Consider the following 26,032-nt stretch of genomic DNA (forward strand, 5'->3'; position numbering starts at 1 on the left):
TCTATCTATCTATCTATCTATCTATCTATCTATCTATCTATCTATCTATCTATCTATGAATTCATTCATTCATTCATTTATTTATTCGATCTTTTGTCCTTGTATCTGTCAGTTTACCTATTTTTCCATTGCAACAGTCCAATCATCTATCATTCAAAGCACGCATACATATGGAAATTAGTCAATCAATCAATCAACTTTATTTTAATTGACGAGGGTGACACTTGACAGTCTGTTACGACTGACATACCTGTGGCTCTCGGATTCCAGATCGAATTGGAATTTTTGAATGTTGGTTTTTGAAGAGAGGGGAAAACCGGAGTACCTGGAAAAAAACCTCTCGGAGTAAGCCAAGAACCAACAACAAACTCAACCCACATATGACGCCAAGTCTGGAAATCGAACCCGGGCCACATTAGTGGAAGGCGAGTGCTCTCACCCCTGAGCATCCTTGCTCCCCCGAAGACATGCAAGCATTGCCAATTGCTGCCCATTTTTATAGTGCTTCGTTTTGTATTTGTTAACATCGTTTACTGTTCTATGTCTTTATAGAGGACGGGTCGTGTGATGTTGGTATCACTCCAGTAGGCTGCTACAAAGAAGAGCTGGCTAATCCTGCCATGAATGACATTTTCTATAATGAAGCAATACCTGGGAAGGCAGACTTTGGAGGAAAGCTGCTGCAGTGGAGTGATAACTACGCCACTGACTTTTCGGATTTTCTGTGTAAATGTGCGCGTTACGCAAGGGAAAATGGATGGGAGTACTTTGGAGTGAGGGAGGAGGGTAAGTGAGGAAATGTTTTGTCTAGTGATAATTTGTGTTGTTGATGTTGATGATGACGATAATGATAATAACTTGATTATGAAGAATCAAAACAAAATATCGCGATCGAACTCTTTGTATTATGTTTCCCTTTCAACATTGTGAGGAGACTATCCTAAATTGCATGACAGCTTACATTTTCATGCATATCAGTTAAGACCATCGACGCGTGGCATGTAGGATTAGCCGAGTATTATTTCTGGTCTTCTTGGTTCCGCTATGATCTCTTGTTGGCGTGTGCTAAAAACAAAGACTTCATCGTGGAGCCTTTCGCTGGGTATTTCCAAAAAAAAAAAAAAAGAATCGAAAAAAAGTGCCAAATACTGATAAAACGACTTTCTCGACAATAAAGCGACGATTTTTATACAGATAGAAATATGTAGAAAATCGAAATTATGTTTCTCGTTTCTGTTCATCTCTCTACTGTTTTACTATTTTAATTTTCTTGACGATGTCATCGAAGATAGCTAACAAAGTGAACCAAGGAAATCAATGACTTCACGAAGATTTTGGTGAAAACGTTTTGGCAGGAACTTTCTTAGGGTTGTATGCAGAGAAGACTAGATTTTTGGTGAGCTTCTCTGGGCAGCTGGACACTTTTGTGGCCTGTTCTAGTCTGGTAGGACATTCTAGGGAGTCTAACAACTTGGTCTCATATACCCGCCCCCTTCACTAATACACCTTAGAACCCCTCCCCCTCTTAGTTATCCTTCATTAGTAGAGTGCTCGCTTTTTCTCCATTGCACTAAACACAGCGCAGTGAAACTGAAAGTGCATCATCGGAAGTGATTTCTTTGTCTTACATTCTCTTTTTTCAGGTCTATGCGTTCGTAGCACAAAAACCATAACCGATTACTCCAAGTACGGTCCGTCTGACCAATGTTTTGAGGAAAAATTTGGTGCACCATGCCCTAGTGGTTCCAAGCTATGCGGAAGCTTGTCCAAGGATGCCAACTACGTGTACAGGGTGAACTCGGGTAAGTACATGTATAAGTAACGAGCTTCATTGACAAAGTTGATAAGATATTTTTGCAACCGTAAAGAGATTCCCGGGATGACGTGGTTTCCCTGGATTAATGACGGGTTTGATCTAAAGAGGGGTTAACGCTCGAAACGTCAGTACTCGATTCTCTTTAAGTTTATCATTACCTTATCGGCTCTGTCGATAAAACATATAAAATGTTTGGCTGGGTAGAAAGACACACATTTGTAAAATTTTGTTCGATTTCTTTTATTCACCACACATGAAACAAACATCTAAAAAGAAAGAAAACGTAAGAATTCTGGCTATGGAGGCGTGCCGGGTGGTGTAGTGGCTGGAACAGCGGACTTTCGATCGTACAATAGTGAAGATCGGAGGACCGGCTGTTGGTTCTAGGCTAGGTTGGTCTTCATTGCTGTGTTTTTGTTCCCTTAGATGAGACAAGAAACTTTGCTCCACATTGTTGTATCTCTTCATACAGGTGTATAAATGGATACCGGTGAAATACTGCTGGGGGTAACCCTACGATGGACTAGCATTCCAGCCAGAGAGCAGTAGCAATACTCCTAGTTCCTTCAGGCTGAGCTTCAGCCGTGTCCCATGCACGTTTAATATATTTTCACGTTCCCTTTTCTCTTCATTTGGAGCAATAACCTGCTTGCAAATTGTTAAATACTGTTGAAAAAACATTTTTTCTTCAGTATACACAGGCTGAGCCACTGAAGAGAAGTGACAAGGATCTTGCAGACCTTATGACATGGACAGCGCCCACGAAAAATGGAATTATTCGAGATACATTAGCAGGACTTAAGTTAAAATTAAAATTTTCTTAACTTAAAAAGGATTATAATATAAAGAACACATTACGAATTTAAAAGAAATTAGGATGTGCTGTGCAGCGATAAATGTAATTCCCATTGGGTTAATTCAATTAAAGTCCTGAACATGTGAAAAAGTGTCCATTGCGCTTTACTCAATTCTACGTTGTAAAGGGGACATTGTGTTTAATTTAGTAGTAGTAGTTAGTAGTAGTTTCAGCCACTAAATGTCCGTCGTTGGACGTAGGCCTTCCCCATTGACCTCCATTGGACCACGTTTTGCGCGACACGGTGCCAGTGCTTTAGGAGACTATCTAAGTCGTCCCTCCATCTCGTCGTTGGTCTTCCTCGGTTCCTTACATGTCCCTGGGGCGTCCAGAACGTAATGCGGGTTGTCCAACGGTTATCTGTTCTTCTCGCTACATGACCATATATAATTGTCTTTTGTCACATTCAGATAGCTCTTTGGCTACTAAATGTCATCGCGCAGAATTACTATTGTTTTCCGCGACATCTACTTACAGTTCCAAGTTTTGGTGAGGCTCGGCATAGAAAAGTGCTCGTTCAGAACTGACGGGATCTGATTGGTCCACTGATTTAGCTTTGGGAATACTAGCGTCTCCTCGTCCTATTTCGCTACTGTCAATCTAACGTTCAGATGTGTGAAGTAATTTTCAAGGTGCGATAAAGTTAAACAATAGCCCTAATGATGAAACGGCGGCCGCACTCTTGATTCTTGAGCGTGTTGGCGAACGAATTCGAGTGTCGATGCTTTCATTTGTTTCAACAGATATAATTATCGAACTGTTTAAGAAGTAATTTTAAAGGCGTGGAGAACTTTACTTACTCGGGCTTCACACTTACACTTCACCCTTGCGATGAAACGGCGGCCGCGCTCTTGATTCTTGGGCGTGTTTGGCGAACAAATTCGTGTGTCGATGTGTTAATTTTGTTCAAAAGATATCATTATCGAAGTGTTTTAAAAAGTAATTTTAGAGGGGGAAGCTTTATTTACTCTCGCTTCACACTTTTTGCTTATTCCTCGTCTTTTCAGAAGTAAGGTCTACTCCGCTTTGATAATAACCTCCTGTGGTCAATTTAATCGGGAATATTTCATAAACGAGTGCAGGTGTTTCATGAGATTTCCAAATACGAGAAAACAGATGATGAAAGCACATGGCCGCGGACCAAGTGATTTTATTGCTTCGAAATGAAAGACGAAGCACGAGTTTCTGAAATTACTTCTCTAGCAAATATAACAGTCTTTCGTCCCATTCAGATAGCTCTTTGTCTACTAAATTTCTTCATGTTGAATGCAATCATATCACCTATTCTTTTCTAATCAACAGCTCTTTTTGTTTTCCTTTACTAAATAGAGCATCGGTAGCGTTATTATATTTGTTCAAGTAATTGGGAAGTGACTTCATGGTTTTGTATTTGTTGTTGTTGTTTTTTTCACAAGTTATTGCTTGCATTCATTTTGCTGGGCTGGACAAAACCAGAAAAAAGTAACCAAGAACAACAACAACATTTATTCATTTTTTGGTGTGCTGGCGGTTGAGGCTGGCTGTTGTAAAAACTGTTTGCTCGTGGATTTGACTAAGAGTAGCAGGCCACTGAAGAGACAATACAAAGGCAGGCCGCTCAATTTTTTTTTTAATTAAATAAGATTTGAGTAATAACTCCTGGGAAAGGTTCCAAAACAATCTAGCAATTTAAAATCAGGAGTAGCATAATTTTCTTTTGAATATATATTTACTTGTTTCTTTGTTCTACGTCTACAACAAAAGACAATTATTGATTTAAGTGAAGAACAGAAGAGTAAAGAAATAAAATAAAATAAAATAAAGTGGCGATCACAATGCAAGCATTGTTCCACATACTCTTTCACTCACGAAGAGACATTTTTGGAATTGATAATGGTTGGACATGATATCTTACAAGAAACAAACTATGGTTAAATAAGAATTCGTTCGTTTTTCTTCTTAGACCAAGGCCCAAGGCATTCATGTTAGTCTGAACTTTTCTATATTAAGATTTAGCTGTATGTTTGTTGTTTTTTTTTTTCAGTCATTGACACAGTAGATAATCTGGGAAGTAGATAGATTTACCTCGAGTTCAACAGTCTGTTGCCTATTTTCCTTGGTTCTTTTGAGGATAGGAAAATTTTTTTAATTAATCTTTTAAAACTTTATAGGCTAGTTTGGTTGTCTTGGTAGCGCAACCAGTTTTCGTATTGAATTTTCCTGATCTTTCGCACCGCGTGCTGTTTGTTTAGGGAAACTTCCTATCACATCTTATGGCCGAAGCCACTCCAAAGAATTCGAGAAAGGAGGCAAAACAGCTTTAAATTCCTTATACGTTGTAACCTTGTTATCATGATTCGTGTGATCTTAATTATGCACCTTAAGTTATACACCCCAGTTTGGCCCAGTGCTTGTAGAATACAGTCTCACCACCAACATCTTGGCGAAGGAGTTATTCCACATCGCACTATGGTAGAAGTGGTAGAAGTGATAAGATGAAAGTACAGGTACCAAAATTCATAAGTTTAAACTGTGGCAGAATGAATGAATAAGTAAATGATCATCGCAGTTATACAGGCAATTCACTGATTTAGCAGTTGCGAAAAGAAAGCCTGAAAAATTCGGGTTTGGATTCGAACCCATGACCACTGCGATACCGGTGCAGTGCTCTACCAATTAAAATGTATGAATTTTCATATATTCACTTTCATCTCATCGCCTCTATGGGTGTATCACGAATTCACACAATTCAATGATCAATTGCCTAAGTTGCGTATATAACTGTTTTACAACGTTAAGTGAGCGAAACTGAAGTCTCACTTCGAGAGGAAAAATTCAACGTTTCGACGTGCTGGATCAGAGTAAAATGATTTCACTTCAACATTCTGAAGATGTGCCGTTTTAAATTAGTCGATTTGTTTATCCCGCTGCTATTAGATTGTCTTGCTCTTTCTCCAGCTGTTGGCCACTAAAATGAATACATAAATTGACTTAGTATTTTGTTGTCTTCAAACTTTCGTTTGGTTTTCTTAAAAGCAGTTGGCGATGCAACTTCCCGCCAAACAAACGAGGGCCGCAGCACAGCTTCACACACTTGAATGTGCCAATCATATTGGTTTTCCTGTGGTGCTGCGTACGAACAGACGGACGGAAGTGACGTCATAAACTAACCAAAATTCCTAGAATTCATGCATTACCAATTTCTCTTACCCATGGGGCTCAGCGCACACGGAGCTTAGCTATAAATCATATTTTAAAGCATTCAAGCCCAATAAAACCAAAAAACTGAAATTAGTCACTTCCCAACAACACATAAGCTACGAGTTCAGTGGCACTGTGCTGTACGGACACCAGCTTATTAGGGAAAGCTGTATTTCAACCGACGAAAATTTCATATATTTCCCCTTACATTTGCCCGGTTAATACGGACAACGGACAATTAACCATGACCCAAGTGACACGCTCTCGTCTTTACACTGGTATTCATGTCCGTCTAGCTGAACCACTATATCTGTAAATGCCAGTGCAGAGCAAAGACATCGACTTTTTTAATCATTATGTTGTCAGTCGCTTTTGAACCACAGAGAGAACATTAAATTTAGTGCCAGGCACTTTAAGTGAGCGTAAGGTTTCTACAGTGTGAAGTTAAATTACAATTAAGACATTTAGCATCGTTCTTGGTCTTCTTCAATTATACATTTTAGCTTTGACAGTTTCGATAAAACCTGTGTCTGACGCTTATTCTAAGAGCCCGTTTAATACGGACACCCGGATCTAATATGGACGCGACGTGTTACACTGTTACCGACGTTTTACTCAAGATTTGAAAAGACTGCTTGTTACGATATCAGTCTGAAATTTTATCCATATTGTACGAACATGGCATGAGACGTATACGGAAAATTGTTGAGAGGCCTTACTCGACCTTACAATTTCACACCTTCTCTCGTCCGCCACTAAACGCAAACAAAGGAGATTATTTCTTAGTTCTTTTAATTCGAGCCCCTTCAAGCAATTTCAATAGATCTTGATTGCAGTTGATATAAGTGGGAGTGAATCACTTTGCGGCGGAGTTCAAAGTGCTGTGTATGGTGTTGTGTTGTGGTAGCGTGTTCTCTTTTCAAGGATTGATCTAAAACTACAATCTCTGAAGGTAGGTTTTAATAGTTTAAAATAGGCCTTTTCCAACCTCAGTTACATCAGCTTGCGATGAAACCGTTATAAATCAAAGTAATTGCGTTTGTATTATATTCAAAACGAAAGTTTTATTTTCAGTCCTTCTATTTAGAGCAAGTTACACGTACCTTTTGGCGATGGAAAGAGTAAAAAGAATGTACTTCTTTTAGTTGTTTATTAGCCTGTATTGTTATGTATTCCCACTGGGTTATTCAGTCTCTTTATAAACCACTCCTTGTGAATACCACACCACTTGACGCCGACCGGTTTACTCGAGGCTATTTTTTCCTTGTTTATTTGCTAAGATGGTACATAGTTTTTCTTACAGTATCGTTTTTACTTTGGCTTGGTGTGATTGAAATTTCTACATGCTGTTGTTTGCTTCGCTTTTTCGCTGCCTCTATTGACGTTGTCACTTATATTTAGCTTTCGCACATATCTCTGTACTTTAACTGTTGTAATAAATTATACGCGTATATCACTGTTACCATGTGCATATTTCGCTGCAACTAAACGCATATATCACTGTACTGTAACTGTTGTGATAAACTTCTCGAGTCGATCGCTGGCGGCTCCCTCCACATACTGTTGTGTTGTTTACGTATAACTTATAACAGAAATGTTTTCTATTCGGCTGAGCGTAGCAAAAGAGAATAAAAAAAATAAGCTGAAAGCGTAAAGGGCATCACATTCAGGTACCGTTTATCAAACAATCTTAGATTTTTTATGATTTCTTGCCTTTCGTAACAATTTAATTAATTTTTACTCTGTAATTATGAGTTTGAGTAGGTATATTTTTTTCATACCTAACGAATATTTTTTGTCACAGTGTTTGACAATTATGTTCCTATTAGAAAAGGAATGTTTTGCTTTCTTTTCTTTTTGAAAAAAAAAAAAACTTGAAAGAAAAATATTGTATGCCGCTCCATTTTTTTGGAAATTCTTCAATGCTTTATTTTTTCTGCCGTTATACAATTAAACCAATCCTGTGGTTCGAAATTACGCCATTGTTAGAGTGTGTGTTCAGCTGGGAGAGTCATCTAACAAACAAATACTTCAAAGCTCCCGAGGAGATTTAGTCGTATGATATGTTGACTTGGTGTTCTAATTGAGAAAATAACACTTTTTATTTTCTTCTACATCCACATTTTACGACAGTTAAGAAATCCACCATGGAATTTCGCGTTTTAAAGTTACCATATTATTTTAGTTTTGCTGCGGATTAATTTGCGGTTGCAAAACGAGAGAATATATTCAAATAGCTTTCATTTTTCTAAATTTAACTTCGAACCAAGACAGAATTCCTATTAACACCTTTACTCGGACACAATATTGGTTTTCCTGAGTTTTCTTTTTTTCCATGTACTGTACATTTTTGTTCTAAAGGGGAAGTGTTTCGGGAATGTTGACCTTTTCTGGTGAATATTATGCAACAATACCTTAACGTTGTTGCAAACAATTCCAGAACACCAAGAGAGAGAACGAAATCAATTGAAATCTTGAAAGAAACAATTCGTGAACAGTTCTGGCGCCTTTTGGGGACGAAATGTGAGAACTTGAAAACCTAACATTTCCAAGTTGCAATTAATCATGTCGGCCCAGCCCATCTATTGCTAGAGAAAACACGACAGTCTCATTACACTGGGATGGTAACTTATGGCAAAACTGGGCCATTATTTTAGAATTCTCTTGATACAAAAAATGTTTCCTAATTAGGGTTATTGAAATGATACCAAATTTCCGTGACAACTTCCCTTTAATTTGAGGCTACCTAACGATAAAGAGATTAAAACGACGAAAAATGGCTAGCTACAGGGAAAATGTGACAATTCGTTTCATAACTTCTCGTCTGATTTTATTGCATTGCTTACAGGTAATCAGCACTAAAGGAAATCACAGGAGCTGAGCAAGAGACAAGATGGTATTCTCAAGGATCCTCATGATTTGGCTTCTTTACAGTTGAGTACATGCCAATTATCTTAACTGAGCGCGCATTTGCAGAGCATTGGTTATCGCGCGTGATCATGAAGTGCTACTGGGCAGTTTATAGTGGATTCAAAAAGCCTACATATAAGTTAAACAGGGTTGGCCAACAACAACATTTAAACGGAATATTTAAAATGATGTCGCCTCTGTTCTCAGATCGTTTTGTGACCTTTTCAGTAAACACAACCTTTGCATGGTAATACACATCAATCTGTTTGGACGCTTTAATTTAGCTGGAAATTTAACTAGAAGAAAGTTTCAGGGAACGGAATACTTGTGCAGTTTGTGCTTACTTGTGCAAGCTAATACACATTAATCTGCGTCGATACTTTGGCTGAAAATTTAACTAGCAGGATGCTTAGGTAATTGAATTTATTCCCATTTTTAATGACATATTTTGCCCTTCGAAAAGGAAATAGGTTATTTTTATAGTGTTACGAACTGAAATGCGAAGTGGGCAATTTGCCGAAGAAAACTGCTGATTTTCTTTACGATTAAATGTGAATTTCTGCGACTATCGGAACGGATACATGCATCCACCAACATATACTGTCAGGTGCCCCTAGTTTAAGACGCTAGAACGTAGGGATGGTTTGGGGGAAAAATATGGGCTGAAATTGAAATTTTAACCTGTTCTCATAAACAAAATGGTCCAAGAACCCTAAGATATCAGGTGATTACCAGAAAGGGCGGAAAAAAGAAACACTGCAATAATTTTTGAAAAAGACTTCAGTGCACGATTACAAAATCGATTAGTTTTAAAAATTGATTATTCGAAGAGAAAAGCTTAGAAAAATAGCTTGGTATTTGAACAATGTTGAATACTCGTCTTGACGTAGAGTGGTTATAAATTAGTTCCCATATCTCTACGGCTTGCTAGCTTTTTCTGGGGGTTGTGCGAAACAAATGATATTATTACAGCTGTTATTTTACGTTATCTCCCATGTTGCGGGCCTCAAGGGAAACAATTTTGGATGCCATAAAAAAACCCTCTCATTATGATTGTTAAAGCTTTAATGTTCTTGAAGTTACGAACACCAACACCCACCCCACTAGGTTCAGGAAGTCATAAAATCCGAGGCCAGGCATTAATGGGCTAATGGATATGCTGTTGGCTGTAACCGAGGGTGACCAGCGATAGCGGTGTAATTTGTTTGCGTCAACGCAGAGGACAATTGTTCTAAGAACGAGCATCGTCGTCCTTATGTAAGGGATTCAAACATACAAAGTTGTGAGGGCAATATCTTCTAAAAAAGAAAAAGCCAAAATTAAAAATGAATCAAGAGCAAATAGCTTGGGTATAAGCATTTGCGCCTTCGCAAAGAGAAGGAGGTTATGACGAATATGATGGAAGAAGTAAGGAAGAAAGAAAGCTAGGCGAGTGCTCATTTTAAGTTGAAGTAGTTACTTTAAACAATACAACTAGCTTGGGCATGGGCATTTGTGTCTTTCCAAAGAACAATTGTCTAAGAAAGTATGGTTAAGGCGAATATGCCAATAAAATAAGTATGGAAGAAGGAAAGCTAGACAAGTGTTCAGTGTTAGTTGAAGTGGTTACTTCATGCTAAGATATTAATCCTCTTTTTGTCAGGTGTGGGCACAGAAGCGGGAAAAACAAACATCTGCAGAGTTGAATGTGATGTGCCTTTTAAACGCCTTGGATGCTACAAAGACTCGGTAGGTCAACCAAAATTAAGTTTTGACAAGTTTTCCTAGCTTTATTTGCCAAGCAACTTTGGTTTCAATGTTTACTCCGATACCAAACGTTTTTTTTATTCTGGGTGGATCCAAATCAATTATTTACAAGTTTTCCAACTATGATTTCCAGCAACTTTGGTTCCGCTCTTTTAACACCAAGCGTTTGCGCTTTTGTACCGACCCAAATAAATTCTGGGTGAGAAAGTTTGCCGATAATGCTTGCCATGCAACGTCTGCTGCGAGATTGTCGCACAACAAGCGAACGTTCCATTTTGACTTTACTTAAAAGTTGGTCAAGCGCCTTCGGCCTTTTTATGAGTTTATAAATTTAAGGCAGAGCAATTAATTGGCCCATATACAGGTAAACTCCTGCATGCTTTGATGTAAAAAAGGTCAAAGGCAGTCCTGAGTTTAGATGATGAATGAAATATTCCGTGTCGGCCTCTTCGAGGCTTGGATTCCATTTTAAGGACGTTTTTCCTCTATTGCTTCTGGTGGAGCATTCCACATTCTTATTATGTTTCCAGTATCGAGCAATTACAACTCGGCTCGTGTTTTAGTGTGTTGGTCTTTGCGAAAGATAAGGTGAGTGCTCGAGAAGGCACGAGAAGGATTACGAGGTTTGCCATGCCTTCCTTTGTGAGCTAGGTGGTGACAGTCTGGTTTGAAGATCTTCCGGGCTTCTAAATTTCTGCCTCTTGTAGAGCACTGTAACAGTCACAAAGTTAATTCTATGTGGTCTTTCAAGAATTACAAAAGCAAGCGAACAATAAACAAGAATAAAAATGAGAGTAACTCTCCTACAACTAGGACCATTCCAGTTGTGAGCTCAATGGCCGCTTCGTCACTGCAATACATAATTCCATTTCCCTTTCATATCTGTTTCCTTCTTCAGGTTGTGAGGACATTGCCAAACTACATTTTGAACGAGCGTGACCCAACTATCAGCAACTATGGTGGCAGGAAGATCGAATGGTTTAACTGGAATGTCTACATGCCAGGATTTGTCTGCCGATGTGCGAAGAAAGCAAAAGAGCTGGGCTATGATATCATAGGGCTCCAGTTTTACGGTTAGTACACTTTAAGGTATTGCCATTGAAAACCCAGATAGAAGCAGATTCAACGTTTTGAATTAAAAGTTCAGTTGTTGAACACAACAAGTTGGACTTTTTTGGCAGCTTGAGTGATGTTACGTGGTGTTGAGTGAGCTTTAACTCGATCTTTCCATACCGGAAGCTAGCTCTAAAGTTGATGTATTCAACAAGGTTCCAGTTATGTTAAATTCATTCGTTATTTCGTACTTCAGTAGACAGTAGACCAAAAGGATAACAATTAAATCCAAGTAAATTGACCTACAGCTAACTAGAATTTTCTGCAGAAACCACAACGCAAGGATAGTATTACTGCCACTTTAGCATTTGCAGGGTCTAAAATTTGGGAAAAATTCCCTCTAAATTAAAAAAGCTCTCATTAATAGCTTCGACAAGCAGTACAAATTGTACCTTTTAAATGCCCAATGAATATTGGGTATTTAAAAGGTATTTCTCTCACTATTAATTATCATTCCTATTGTTTTTTTATGTAAAAATTGTAGTATGTTTCTATTATTGCACTTTTATTATTCTTTACTTTTTTGCTCTGTTTAGTTGCACGTTATACGCCAGTTAGTTGCACGTGGCAGTGACCAACTCGAAAGCCTAAGCTCCTTTGGTCACTGCGCACATTTTACTTTTCACATTTATGAAATTTAAGCTGTCTTTGTGTTACTTTTCTTATATATTGTAATTTCCTTTTGTTGTAAGCCATTGAAATAGTGCATAATAATAAAAACCTTAAACCTATGCAGCCAAAACGTTGGGGATATTCTTCAGGGGCACCCAAAGGTCTATCTCGGTGGGTATCTCTTCGGAACTATGAAACGGCAAACTTCTGTGAGGCGCTTGTCGTTTCGTATTTGACGTAAAAACATTGAAATGACACATCATGTTTAATTTTTTTTATTCCGGGAAACCAAAGGAGAATGCTGGGCAGGTCACAAGTCCAAGCACCGATATTCAGCTTTGGGTAATGCTGATCCCTCTAATTGCATTGGAGATGACTACAAACCTTGTGGAAAATTTGATCGATATTGCATGGGAAGGCTTTACACTAACATGGTGTATGAGCTTGGTAAGTTAAGTGGTTATAAAATAATCCTTGAAGTTATGAGTATATCGGAATCGTTCTATTGCCATTTTTGGGAGAAGCTATTTTAGTGATTGACGTAATTGTTTTCGTCTTGACGATCTGCGGTACGAGCATAATTTTTAGGCCGTTGCCGTCGTTGTTGTTCTTGTAGTTGTTACCTACTGTCTATCTCTTTCCAGGTATTTATACACCAACTGTAAAGGAGACTTGCTTCAATAATAATAATAATAATAATAATAATAATAATAACAACAATAATAATAATAATAATAATAATAATAATAATAATAATAATAACAATAATAATAATAATAATAATAATAATAATAATAAACGTTTGTGAGTTGTACGCATGTTGATTTTACCTCTCGTGTAAATGAGTTTTCGCTCAAAGTTCCCCCAAAGGCCGAATGAATTGGCTTCTTCTTTCTCAGGAGGTTCACGCCAAAAATAAGTTTTGCATAAACTTCACAGCTTTTTTTGTGGCAAATCTTTTATTGGCCGCGTCATTCTGTAACTTTAGGTAATCTTTGCGCCGGAAAAGTTACATGGCAACTGCATTGAGTTGGTAATTGTACGGAGTACCGTATGTGTGTGCAAACTTTAACATTCTTTTCTTACCTCATGTTAGTTGACACGACCTGTAGCCTCCAATTCGAGAAGGTCGGCTGCTTCAAGGATCTGCATCGATCTCAGAGGCCGCTGCCGTCCTATCTGATGAACGATCGGGATGTATTCCACCCAAGGTTTAGTGGCAAGCTCATTGACTGGACCAACTGGGACGTTTATGTACCGGACTTGGCTTGTAGATGCGCTAAGATTGCAAACAAGAAAGGCTGGACATTCTTTGGTCTGCAGTTTTATGGTAGGGACTATTGCGTTTCTGTATGAATATTTCTCTCAGGGGAACGCAACGGGAACATCTTGTAGAACGTGTAGACCAATTTCATGTAAACTGATATGCATCAAAGAAACAGCCGGCACTAATTTTTCACTAATGGATATTAGCTCACAGAGTTTGGTGAAACATTCCGGCTTTGACAGATGACACACACCTTCGGTAAAACCAATTCTTGCTATATCAAGCTCAAATCCATTATTACTGAATAACAGTTGGTCCCAAAACTATCAGCCTATAACCAAGATAGAGGAATATGGACTGTTTGTTTTCAAAAATCTAAGCACAAAAACAAAATATTTGTGTGTGCTTGTTGTTTTTGTTTTCTTCAGGGGAGTGCTGGAGTGGTGACAATGGCTTAAACACCTTCGCCATGGATGGCCCGACACAGAGCTGCACAGACCAATGCTATGAACCTTGTAAGCCGTACAGTAAACTGTGTGTCGGACAGAATTTTGCCAACTTTGTCTACAAAATAAGTAAGTCCAAGGAAATAACCCTTTTTATTGATCCTTTTGTAACTATACTTTTAAAGACGGTACCTCCTAATATTCAGATATTTTTTGCGGTTTATGACCGACTAAACTGTGGGAAAAGGAGATCTTGGCATTGTGTGGCATTTTCCCCCAAATTGAAAGGTAAGTACCTCTGTAAAAGGCGTGGTTACCCCTAATCGTCTTTTTGGATTTCAGTGGCCTTTCTAAGATCTTATTTTCCCGAATAATCATAAAAAAATTAGCGATTTTTTTTCTCTAGTAATTTTCATCTTCGTAGGGAAATGAACTGTGGATCATAAAATTATAAGGATGGGTAAAACGAAGACTCCATCCATACTATCCGATCTCCGTTTGTTATGCCAGTAATGCACATATATCCTAAAAGTTTCCCTTCCATTTTTCTTGTTGTCCCATAGCTACACTTCTTTCATTTTTCTGCTGTAGAAAAATCCAACATATCCAAAATGTTTCCTTTCCCATTCTTCCCTACACTCTGCTCTCCGAACTCTTCTTTAAACTTTGTGCGGTTTGATTGCATTCACAGAGGAGAAAAATTGTGAAATCGGCATCAGCCCTGTTGGATGCTTCAACGAAGTTCATGGCGAGCGAGCACTGAGGGACGAAATCTACAGTGAAGTCGATCCTTCAAGTTCAGTCTTTGGAGGACATCTGCTTAACCCAAAGAGCTGGGCGACAGAGTTTCCCGTGTTGCTTTGCAAGTGCGCAAGGGCTGCAAAGGCGAGAGGATACAAATACTTTGGTGTGAACAATCTGGGTGAGGAAACCTATCTTTTTATGGAATTCCTTACTGACTGTAAAGGGGGAATGTGATAGGTATCTGCAATAGTAAACCATATTGAGCCCAGTTCACAGGTGCGAATAAACGTCAGCCAAAAGAAATGGCAAAATTACACAAGATGGTGAAAGTTTGGAAATGTTACCTGAAAGTTAGTCATTCAGCGGTTTGTTTGTTCCATTGTTCTCGGTTGTGGTTGTGGTTGTTGATTAGGATAAACCTCAAATCAGTTGAGATTTTATAACGTTCATCAGTTTGCAATCTGTAATGTTACTCTGTAAAATATTAGTAGGTAGCTTAAGCAACGACGAAGGCGACGCCAACGAGAACGTTACTTTAAGATATAACTTCATCTTATTTGTGCTACTTCGCAATTATTTCAACCGATTCAACTTGTACAAAAATAGTGAACTAAAAGGAACCAAATTGTTAGGAGTGGCGTTCGAGTTAAGAAAGAGAATGAAAAATTCACTGTCGTGTACTCTCGTTTTCCAAAAAAACCTTATGATGAAGTTCGGTTGTTCATTTTCAGAGAATGGCAAAGAAATGTACCAAAATTCAAAACTCACCCAGGTGCAGAGCGATTGTTTTCCTCATTAAACCTATTGTTTTGCAACGTTATCGTTGCCGTCGCCGTCGTCGTTGCTTAAGCTTCCTTTTCATGTCGCTGGTAACCCGGTTAAGATGTACTTCCCTCATTTTCTTTCAGGTTCTTGTTGGAGTGATGAGGCGTCAGTCGGAAGATACAGTTTACACGGTGTATCTTCCAAGTGCTATGAAGGTGACGTCGCGGACGTTCAAAATCCGACCCAGTGCCGTCGCAATTCTACACTGTGTGCGGGTGGAGCTGTGGCAAACTATGTCTACAAGATTACATACACCCCAGGTGAGTATAGAGTGGGGTAAAATGTCACGGCTTAGTTTAGCCAGGTGTTAGCGTGACCTGGTGGTTTGAGCACTGAAGATTTCAAGCTGGGAACTGTCTTATATATATGTGTCTCGACTTTTATTCTTCTAACGCCAACAAATCGAGATTGTGACCTTAAGAATACCTTTCAAAGATTGGCCAACTTGTTCACTGTTGGAAATAATGTGATGGAATATGTTAATCCTGGTGAATAAATAAGAAGGATGTATTAATCAGTAAATGACACAGGCATATTCATACAGAGTCTGCCTGTATCATTTACTGATTAATAAATCATTTTTGCTTGGTGTTTCTGTTTATTTAATTACACGGGAAAAGCAGATCTACTGGAATTCAGAAAGAAAATTGGGCGGGAAGTGGGGGGATAACCAAGCATGTTTCAGAGATTTTTAAGCAACAATAACTCTTAAAAGCTTTAAAATACCAAACAATGTATAACATTTTCCACAAACTGACGCTTACCAATTACCCTTGGCAAGATCTGTTTTTTCCGCACAGTTATAAACCAGTCAAACATTCCTCTGTTTTAGCAGACACCGCCATTAAGAAATCAGTTTCCTAGGTGCGCAGAACGTATGCGCGGTAGCTGAAGGAGGCACTGTTCTAGACTGAAGAATGGTTTCATATTGTCTTTTTGGGTAATTCTATCTAGCGTTGTTGCTGTTTCGTTTTAACCTGGTTGCTTGGCTTATAATTTGGAATTTGACACGAAACAAAATTCAGGATGATTTGCTACAGCTGCTGCGTTTACGTGATCGACCGCAACAACAAAATGTCGCATTTCTGCGTGTGATTAAGATTAAAATTCGAAGTTCAGTTGTACTTTTTAAAAGGTTTGACGTGTCTGGCTGTATGCCCAGTACCATTGCAGGGGAGCGGGTGGAATCTTCTTCCCCAATTTTTTTTTGGATCAAATTATTCCCAAAAACTTGCCAAAAAGCAGTAGTTTTGCGGCAGAACCAGAAAAGGTGAATTAGACTTTCTGTCTCAGTTTGGCAAAAGTTGCAATGGTCGTTTTCGTGCAAACCTATTTTAAATAAAAAATCATTTGTTGCGATTCTTCTGGGTAGAAGCTTAAACTGAAAAACGATTAAACAGGTAATTCTTGTGCATCGGAAAGCTAGCTTATAGGCTGCCCTCCAGTCCACAGAAAAGGCGGTTACCAAACCACAGTCTGTCAACCACCTTCCCTGACTCTTGGTTGGAGAACCCTGCTTACAAGCCACAAGTTTCTCGTATGCGAGCTTACTCGGTTTCTTATATCTTAAGAATCGATTAACGGGGTCCTCATAAATAGTAGTATTATCTCGCAAATTGTCTTTGAAGGTCGATTTTAAAGCGTTGAGAGCGGATAGTACACCGTAGAAAGATATGAAATTTACTTTTACATCGTGACATTCTTTAAATTCAACGTATGACATGAAACGGTTTGAGTCCTTCATTAAGTGCGATACCTTGTGTATGCCTTTTGACGACCATTCTTTAAAGAAGATTGGCCTTCCTTCTATTCTAATTAAATAGTTATGCCAGAGACTAGTTGAGAGAAAGTGGTTAAAAGAACCTATTTTGTTTTCAAAGTTGATTTCTGCCCAAATTTTTACGACTTCTAGAAGAAAAGCATCTCCAGACTGGACATAACCCTGCAAATCTTTCTATCGAGGTTGCAGTAGAAGAAGCTAGTCCCGCCCAGATTTTGAAGCTCTACTTCAAAGAAAAGGTTCCATTTACTGTTGTTGATTCGGTCCAAAAATTTTTAAACCCACTAAGTAGTTTTTAACGCTTTACCAAAAGATTCGATATCGATCATCTTAAGACCACCATTTTCGTGATTGTTAATAATGACATCACGCTTTATCTTATCACCTTTGCCGTTCCAGAGAAAGTTGTAGAAGAGTTTATTTATGGCTTTTATTACCTGTTGATTTGTTGGTAAGGGTGAAAGAATGTAAACACGTTGCGAAGCAACTAAACTTTTTAATTGGATGTTGACTTTGGCTGTGATTGAATATTGATCCAGATCTTTTATGCTCATCGATTCGTTGGTAAAGATGCCGGCGCGTGTAACCAACATAGCTGGCATCACACCAGCCACATTCAAATTTGTAAACAACTGATTGTTTGTTGATCAACGCGGGCTTGATTTCTTTATGTTTGAGATCTAGATCTTCTCCAACTTTCCGAGAGATGAAGACTGGGCATAAGTCGATGTTTAACATCTTACCAAGATCCTTCAACTGTTTGCGCACAGAGTCAGCTGATTTTTGTTCCTCGAATGGTAGAACACTTCGAAGAAATCAAGCCCGCGTTGATCATTGATTATTAATTTTATACTTTACAGAAAATAAAAAAAACCCTAACCCCGTTTAGGTCTTTAACCTTTTGTCCCAAATAAAGTCATTGACAGACTCTACTGAATCCTGTGAATTTGCATAAAAATAAATTTTAAAAATTTAGAGTTGTATGCCTCATGTCATACTCCCTGAAAATGCTTCGCTTTTCTGACCTTTCCAATAACTAACTAAAATATATTCTATAGTACTAGTAAACCACCAATTTTTCAACCCTATCGAGATACTTGAAACTCACTTGAGTTGTGCATTTTATTCAATATAGTTCCAAGCGTCGACAAGGAATGAGAGTCCATTCACTACGCAGTTGCTGGTGGTAATCGCCTCAGTGATAATAGCCGCTTTGAAACTATGACAGCTCACAATTGATTTAAAGCATAAATACTCAAGAAATTGAAGGAGATAATAAAATTGAACAAAATGTCGAACGGTGTTTGTCTCCTTTGCTCTTTTTCAAACGTTAACCCTTCACTCACTTTAGCGAACGGCGTTTTTCCATATCAGTAAATAAAGACTCTGTGCCTCGAAAATCATGCACCAGTGGTTCAGTAACAAAGGCGCTTTGAAACCACCCTTAAAATCACCGCAAAAAATTACAAGTAAGATCGCAAAAAACGTTTATTGTGCCTACTGTAAAACGGTTTTTAAGAGGGAATGTCTACTAACACCGAGCGAGGGGTGGCACATGATAAAAAATGAAAGTCGTTCACAAATTGACTAAGGATACCCTATGGTAGTTCTAGTAACGTGGTGGTTTTGATTTCTCGGAATTCTTTTTTAAACCCAGAAAAATTGAATAAAATGTGTTCGGGCCCAAGTGTCTATAAAAGCACCCAAAATAGACGTGTCCCATACCTTCTCTCAACTTCGCTCTGTTTAATTCGCATAGATAAAAAACCTCATTTTAAGCTTGGAAATGTGCAGTTGAAGTGTTTACGAATCGTTTGAGGCCAATAATAGATCTCTGCTTTAGTTTTGAAGGTCATGGGGAAGGTACCGAAAGTTACTAAAATTGGCTCAGTCGAAATTCTCAATTTGGCGCACTTTTTCAGGAGAGAGTTTCCCTACCCGGTAAAACACCGAATCACTTGAAATTTAGAATTCTTGATTGACGAAATGCCGTTCTAAAAGCAGGTTTAAAAATCAGTTTCGGGCTTTCTATCAGCGCTGAGAACTAACGCTCTCAAAATCCCGATAATTGCAACATTATCTGTCAACAACTGTAAGCGATAAACATGTTTGTCAAAATCACCGAAGACTCTTGTAATTTTTTTCCTTGTTTCCCTCAATAGTACGATGGACCAATCAACAGAAAGCTCATATTTAGCTCACCTTGAATAAGATGTCATCTAAGTATCAGTTTCTTGGCTTAATGCACCATACAAAGCCATTATAGCTCGAAGGGTTGATAATTGATCTCCTTCAGTGACTAATGACTTCTGCTATCGCATTCACGTCACTTGGCAAATGCCAATTGAAGGGGCAAAAATCCTTTGACAGTAACAAAACCTTGTCGGCTCAAAGAAAATATTAACAGAAATATCTAATTTTAAAGTTCTCCACAGTCATCTCAGAAACCGCCGGACTTTATAATCTTCCGTCTTCGATTGTTTTTGACTGTACTTGTTTCGGTCACGCAACGGCTTCCTTCGGAGTGTTGGTTTTTCTTACATATGGCCAAAATCGAAAAAAAAAAATTCAAACATCAGGGCGTCTGAAACTAGTTCCTTTAAAGTTATTTGAACATCCAAACGTGACTGTTCACGCATTAACGCGGCTTTTGAATTTCTCCGTGAACAGTGATGTTCGATTCAGGTTGTTTATTTCACGACGGTCATGGCGTGTGCGTGAATGGTTTATTCAGCAAGGATAATTGCTTGAATGATGTTTTAACGAGAGGAAATTGAACAGATACCGGTATAAGGTGATATAAGAAAATTGTGACTTAACGAGAACTTTTTTAGTTTCTCAACCAGAATGACGTTCGTTCTTTTCGCATGTGTCGGTTTGCCAACATAAATAACAGCTATAAACAAGATAAAAGATATACAGACAGATAAAGAGTTCCGTGATCACTGATAACAGTACCTGAAAAAGGGTTGGGTGCATCAATTCTTCGTTAACAAGATCTTTAAAAAAGTTCAGTTTTCTGTTTAATCGTTAATTCTCTCTGATCTGTAGCACTTTTTTTTAATGTGTTTATTTTAGTTACAATGATCTGTTGTGTTCTTATAAACACCGCCGTTGTTCTGATTGAAATATCGTCACGCATCCGATGGACACACAATGATGATGCTGGAACAATTACCAAATATACAAAATTTCTATGTTATAAAACACTTGTAGATTTGTGTATTTACGCTGCGTTTAGAGAATTTTCTGATAATTTCAATCATCCTAACGGCCATTTCGGTTGTGACCGGGTGAAATCAGCTTGTGGGATTTGCGGATGCTTCAATTATCTGACAAGGTGGTCAAACAGAAAAAAAGTGTTTTAGTAAACCGTTCAAATCTTTCTTTGGTGCAACTCTAGTGCAAAACCGTTAAGACAACAACAAACTTAAAGGACCCTAGTCAGCCTCCGCCATTTTCGATGCCATCAAAATTATTGATATTGCATGGTGAAGCTAAATCTTAGTTTGTGTTCCTGAAAGTATGTTTCATTATCTTTAGTAGTTTCACAGTGATTTCGTTCATTTCGACATGCTCCGAGTAAAATATAATGCCCAAACTCTCGCATATAAACAAAAACAAAGGCGTGGCTGGCTAGGGCCCTTTAATGCATACCTCGTGAAATTTCACAAAACAAACACGTTTCGGAACAACACTAGCAGTATTCGAATAAGTGATGTTTACTCCGAAGTTGAGCTTATCTTAGCGCGCGCGTGATTCTTTCTTCCGCTACATTTCTGTGTAAACCATTATAGACTTGCCACAAGTCGACTTCTTATGCACCGAAAGAGTGACCAACAAGGCGACGGAGTCGTGAGCCGAGCACCTGACTGGACTCCCACGAAAACGGACTTTGAAAAAGTCTAACCTGTCCCATCTGGCCGGTGCAGAGGTGCTAACCGATGACGAGATCCGCATGGGCTCTCTTAGCATACTGCAATACTGACAAGGTGAGAATAGCAGACCGTGGAATAGGCAAGTCAGAGTCCATAGCTTTATTGCGACAAACCGGTGTACTGATTCCATTGGGCTCTTGAATTGGTAAGTACACCTTAATTTTGTCATAAACGCTGGCCTCCTCTGTAACTGATTTACGAACAATGGGCCAATTTAGTTTGGAAACAGTGCAATCCAAACGTAGCCTGGACCCACGCAGTCGTCATTTTAGGGGACATCGTATTACCTGCTCCCCTAAAAGCGGCTGCTTGGGAGTATAACCCAAACGTGACTAGCATTTGTCTTTTTCGTCGCCGGTGTTTTAAACTTTAAACTAATCCCTACATAAATCAATAAGTGAGCTTAGCAATCTTTTGCATAGGTATATGCCGTGACCGCGGGCCTATTGCGAAAGCTACCGAGGCGACACCAAAAACAGTACCAGAAACTGCAAGCATTGGATCGAGCCCGAGGGGATTGGGGGGATGGGGGGGGGGGGGGGGGGTTTCTACTCATAGTACACAGTATGTGTGAAACGATAGTAAGAGTTAAAATTTAGGTGTGAAAGGCTCGGCCGCAAAAACATATAGGAGCCCCTTTGGCTTGTCCTTTTGCACAGTTCAGATTTGGAACATAAAGTAACTTTATTATATCACATCAGGAGCTACATTTAGGCCTATAGACGCACTAAATTCGCACTTGGCACCTACAGACGTCAGCCCTATTAGGTCTCAGCTTAAAACGCTCATCGGAAAATGCGAGCGGACGAACTTTGATGGTGGACAAGGGGTGGCTCCTGTCAGGTACATGCCAAGAAATGACACCACATGAGACAGGCGCCCTGTCTCGCGCAATACGTTCACCAGACACGCTGCGTCGCGAGCTCTCTAGTGATAAACATTCTGATGTCGCAGCACACTGTTGATGTGCTAAACGGACTTAAAGAGGAGTTTGCATTGACTGTGAAGCAAGCAAAGGCAAACATCTTTACATCGTCATGGAAGGCCCACATGCCGGCGCTCTATCAACCAAGATGCTGCAAGGGTCGACGTCCTAGAGCGACCTGAAGAGTTATCAGTTTTGGTTGTCCGAAAACCAAAGTGTGCGATTCAGTAAACATGGTATACTCCTTCGCATGTCAACATAGCTCAAATCCTATCTAGAACTCCTTTTTTTTTCTTTTTTGTCTTCTGGAGACGGAGAGGGGCAGAGAATCCCCTTCCATAACTTCACAAGTACAAAAAGCATGGCAATGTCGGCTATGAGACTCCGAGGAGAGATCGTACGTTCAAGCATGTCTCCTCTGGGGTCCGCAACGGGGTATGATGACGTCAAATGACAGCTAGACGTGATGGAAGCGGTTGTCATATGGCCGACACCAGCTCTCCCTAGAGCGCGAGACGAGAAGTCCTTTGACAGAGCTTCAGTCGACTATGCGGAGAAGCTTGCGGGACAAACCACGCTGTTACCGGTGGTCAGCATAGTCAGTAAGAGAGCAACAGACTAGATATGGTATGGATACTCAAGTCAAGTGCGTTACGAAGGACTCGGTTCTAGTTCAGAAGTCCTATTTGACAGCAAACCGGAAGTAAAGCAGACCCTCTATGCGACACTTGCAGGATCAGACCTTGGTGACATAAATACTGAAGTGTGATCCGGTCGACCTCATTGCCTGATGAAGACTAGCAGAAGCAGTCGAAACGTCGCGATCTACAACTTGAGTAACTACATCGTGAAACAAACCATTATTTAATTTATTACAATGTATTGCTGTGACAAATGATCCAGTTCAAGATCAATGATTGATGTGTGCTGAAGTAGCTAGCAACCTTAACAGCAGGTTTCTTCTTGCACGTTGCCTCGAAGAAAGCACTGGTAAATGATGAATCAAAAGACGATAACGCGCCGCTGTTCGGGAAAATGAGCACGCGCTCACCCCATCCCCGCCCAACCCCTATTTTTTCATTTACCATTAGGAAATTTGTATTTCCTTTGGCATTGACCTCTCAGCTGTAACAATTCAATGGAAAAAGCCATACATCGACAAACTGCATTCTCTTTGTCAAGGATGCGCAAGACAGCAGTGAGGAGTGATTTTTTCTGGCTGATAACATTGTTTTGTCCCATCCCCAAGAGAACAGTCAGGGATTAGACCGTAGTGACTTTTGCACGAAGGCGAAAACCAAGGCGTTAATACTTAGTGGTTCTAACAAGAAAAGTGTTCCCCAAGGTTTCACCTCATTAAAATGCAGAGTAACATACTTTAGCAAGGCTTGCTTTGTGGCTCAGTCCTTTTGGTGTGTATAGATGCTAAAAACATTCGGCTATAAATCATCGGTCCTGTCCACACTTTGGTAAAGATTTCATTGTTTTTAATTTGTTTTTTGTTTTCAGCATGTCAGGACACACGTTTCCCGTGTGTTTTTCACCCAACATAGTCAAACCTAACGTCACGTGAATTAAAAAAGCGTGACATTTTATTGCGTGACTTATGCCATAAACAGAGTCGAACAGTAATCCACGAGCGCTTTCGCTTCAAGTAAATCCTGCGAACGGATCTCGAAACGACAGCTCGAAACAAAAAAATCGTTTCGAAATTCAAAGAAAATCAAACTCATCTCCATTTTAAACGATCTTCAAGTCGAAAAGAAGTGGTCCGATGGTAAGTCATTTGAGTTTATTGTCGCTCCATCGCAATAAGTGATGATAATTTATCTTGTTGACTTCACACATCAAGATGGCTATATAATAATGAAAGGATACAAACACAACCAAATATCTTATTTAGACAATGCTTTATTGCAGTTAGCGAAACATGACCTTTCACTGGTGGTTTAAAGCCGAATGCCGAGGTAAACTACATGAAATTTCAATAGTTTCTCTTAGTTTGGTTGCAGTCGTGTGCAGTTTGTTTACACGTTGATATTGCGATTTTCGTGATTTTGAGACCTCTAATGCTCGGCGCTGGTAAAAAGCCCGAAGCTATTTTTTAAACCTGGTTTTAGAGCGATACTTCCTCAATCTATAATTGTAAACTTGAAGGGTTTTAGTGTTTTACCGGATCGCGAAATTTTCTATTAAAAAAGTGCGCCAAATTCAGAATTTGGAGGAAGCGAATTTTTGAGACTTTTTGTGGCTCCTCATGACCAGGAATATTCATCCACTGGAGTATTTTTGGACTCAGATACTTAATAAACATTTCAAAAGCAAATTTTCAAGAAGAAAACTGGGTTTTCTTTGATGCGAATTGAACAGAACGAAGTTTACGAGAAGGTGCGAACCATGTTTATTTCGGGTGTTTTTCACACCACGAGGGGCCGTCACTGTTTTTTCTATTTTTTCCGGTTTAAAAAATATATTTCAGAAAAAAAATCCCACCACGTTTTTTAAACTAGTATGGAGTATCTCTGGACGGAATATGCAGAGTTTTGATTTTTTCATCATGTGCCACTTTTTTATGATTTCGCTCGGTCTTAGTAGACATTCCCTCTTAAGGCCCCTCAGGGGGCGGCCGAATTTATTTAATTTCGGCCGGGATCTTATCAGCCAGCGTTCGATATTTTTTAACTAACATCCCAAGTAAAACTATACGTATCTATAGGATACGTTGCACTCCAGAAAGACAATTAGCAGTCAAATTCACCACTTACATTGTCTTACGACAAAACAACGTACAGTACAAAAGTTCTAGGCACTGTTACTCTCCAACAGCGCCGGCAACGACGAATCATTTTTACAGCAGTTGAGGATCTGCAGAAAATTTACTGTGAAATTTTCTGTTCTTCTTCCTTTTTCTTCTTCGCCAAGTCAAGGCATTCATGAGGTAAAATTTGAATTTTCGTTTTGATCGATTTTTTCCTTAAATCTGAATCTTTACAAAATGTAATGGTCGTTTTTATACTAGAGATGCATAATCCGCCTAGACGAACCTGAGCAAACATCTCAGTGTAATGTGTCTGGTTATGCGTCTGGGTGAAAAAAAAAATGGGAAATTTTGTTCAATTCAATCAAATTTAGCTTAGTGGAATAAATTTTAAACTGTCAAGAGGGTTACTTACGCAACAAGGGATTCTTAAAAGCTCAAACCCATCATGATCCCACTAAAGAAACTGTCGTTGAATATAGACAATTGGGCGAGTTTATACTACGCAGACATCTAAGTATCCTATGGGGCTAACCAAAGAAGAAGGCGGAGGGAAGTTTATTCTGCCCATACTCGGTTAAAATATCATTAAAGTGGGCAAGGAACACATTCTTTTTATTGTTTAAGCGTTCTTCGAATTGCGAAAGATCGTGCAACACGTCGAAGTGAAAGCAATCCCTTGTGTTTGCGATGGCACAACATGAATACTGTTAAACCTGTATTAAGCGGCACGGTTTCAAGTGGTCCCCCTCTATTAAACGGTTGGTTGTCAAGTCCCAAAGATCTACTACCCTTACTGTAATGTTGACCTTTATCAAGCGGTCACCCTTTACCCAGCGAGCTGTTTCTATTGTCTCGACCTATTTTAAACGGCGACTTTGTAAAAGGAAACCACTCAAATAGGCAAATAGTCTGCCACTGAGGTAAAACGAATTTAAATTTACAATCGCCAAATTTCGACTCAAGATGTGTTTCTGCCACTGATGTACTACACAAAGAGAATGGGTAACTACGGTGTTTAAAGCATTTCTGACAATCCTTTTATATTGTAAGACTGCCCGCACGAACACTTATTAAAAGTCAAAGTTTTGTCTGTTGAAAGAGTCAAAGGAAAAA

At 39.1% G+C, this 26,032-nt stretch overlaps 1 protein-coding gene across 1 annotated transcript in view; it reads left to right on the forward strand.

The window, feature by feature from the left end:
* LOC146479782 (uncharacterized) overlaps positions 1-23,731 on the forward strand; it is a 29,424-nt gene extending 5,693 nt beyond the window's left edge. Inside the window, exons 8-20 of the mRNA XM_085110304.1 lie at positions 553-786; positions 1,644-1,802; positions 2,243-2,306; positions 8,760-8,785; positions 10,405-10,490; positions 11,407-11,581; positions 12,528-12,680; positions 13,330-13,563; positions 13,929-14,075; positions 14,638-14,868; positions 15,599-15,775; positions 21,935-22,076; positions 23,668-23,731. Of these exons, the coding sequence (XP_084966430.1) occupies positions 553-786; positions 1,644-1,802; positions 2,243-2,306; positions 8,760-8,785; positions 10,405-10,490; positions 11,407-11,581; positions 12,528-12,680; positions 13,330-13,563; positions 13,929-14,075; positions 14,638-14,868; positions 15,599-15,775; positions 21,935-22,076; positions 23,668-23,731 (1,892 nt within the window). The remainder of the gene's footprint in view (positions 1-552; positions 787-1,643; positions 1,803-2,242; positions 2,307-8,759; positions 8,786-10,404; positions 10,491-11,406; positions 11,582-12,527; positions 12,681-13,329; positions 13,564-13,928; positions 14,076-14,637; positions 14,869-15,598; positions 15,776-21,934; positions 22,077-23,667) is intronic.
* The last annotated feature ends 2,301 nt before the right edge of the window (positions 23,732-26,032 follow it).

This window comes from Pavona decussata, unplaced genomic scaffold, assembly GCF_977016875.1.
Source record: "Pavona decussata unplaced genomic scaffold, jaPavDecu1.1 SCAFFOLD_58, whole genome shotgun sequence".
NCBI lineage: Eukaryota > Metazoa > Cnidaria > Anthozoa > Scleractinia > Agariciidae > Pavona > Pavona decussata.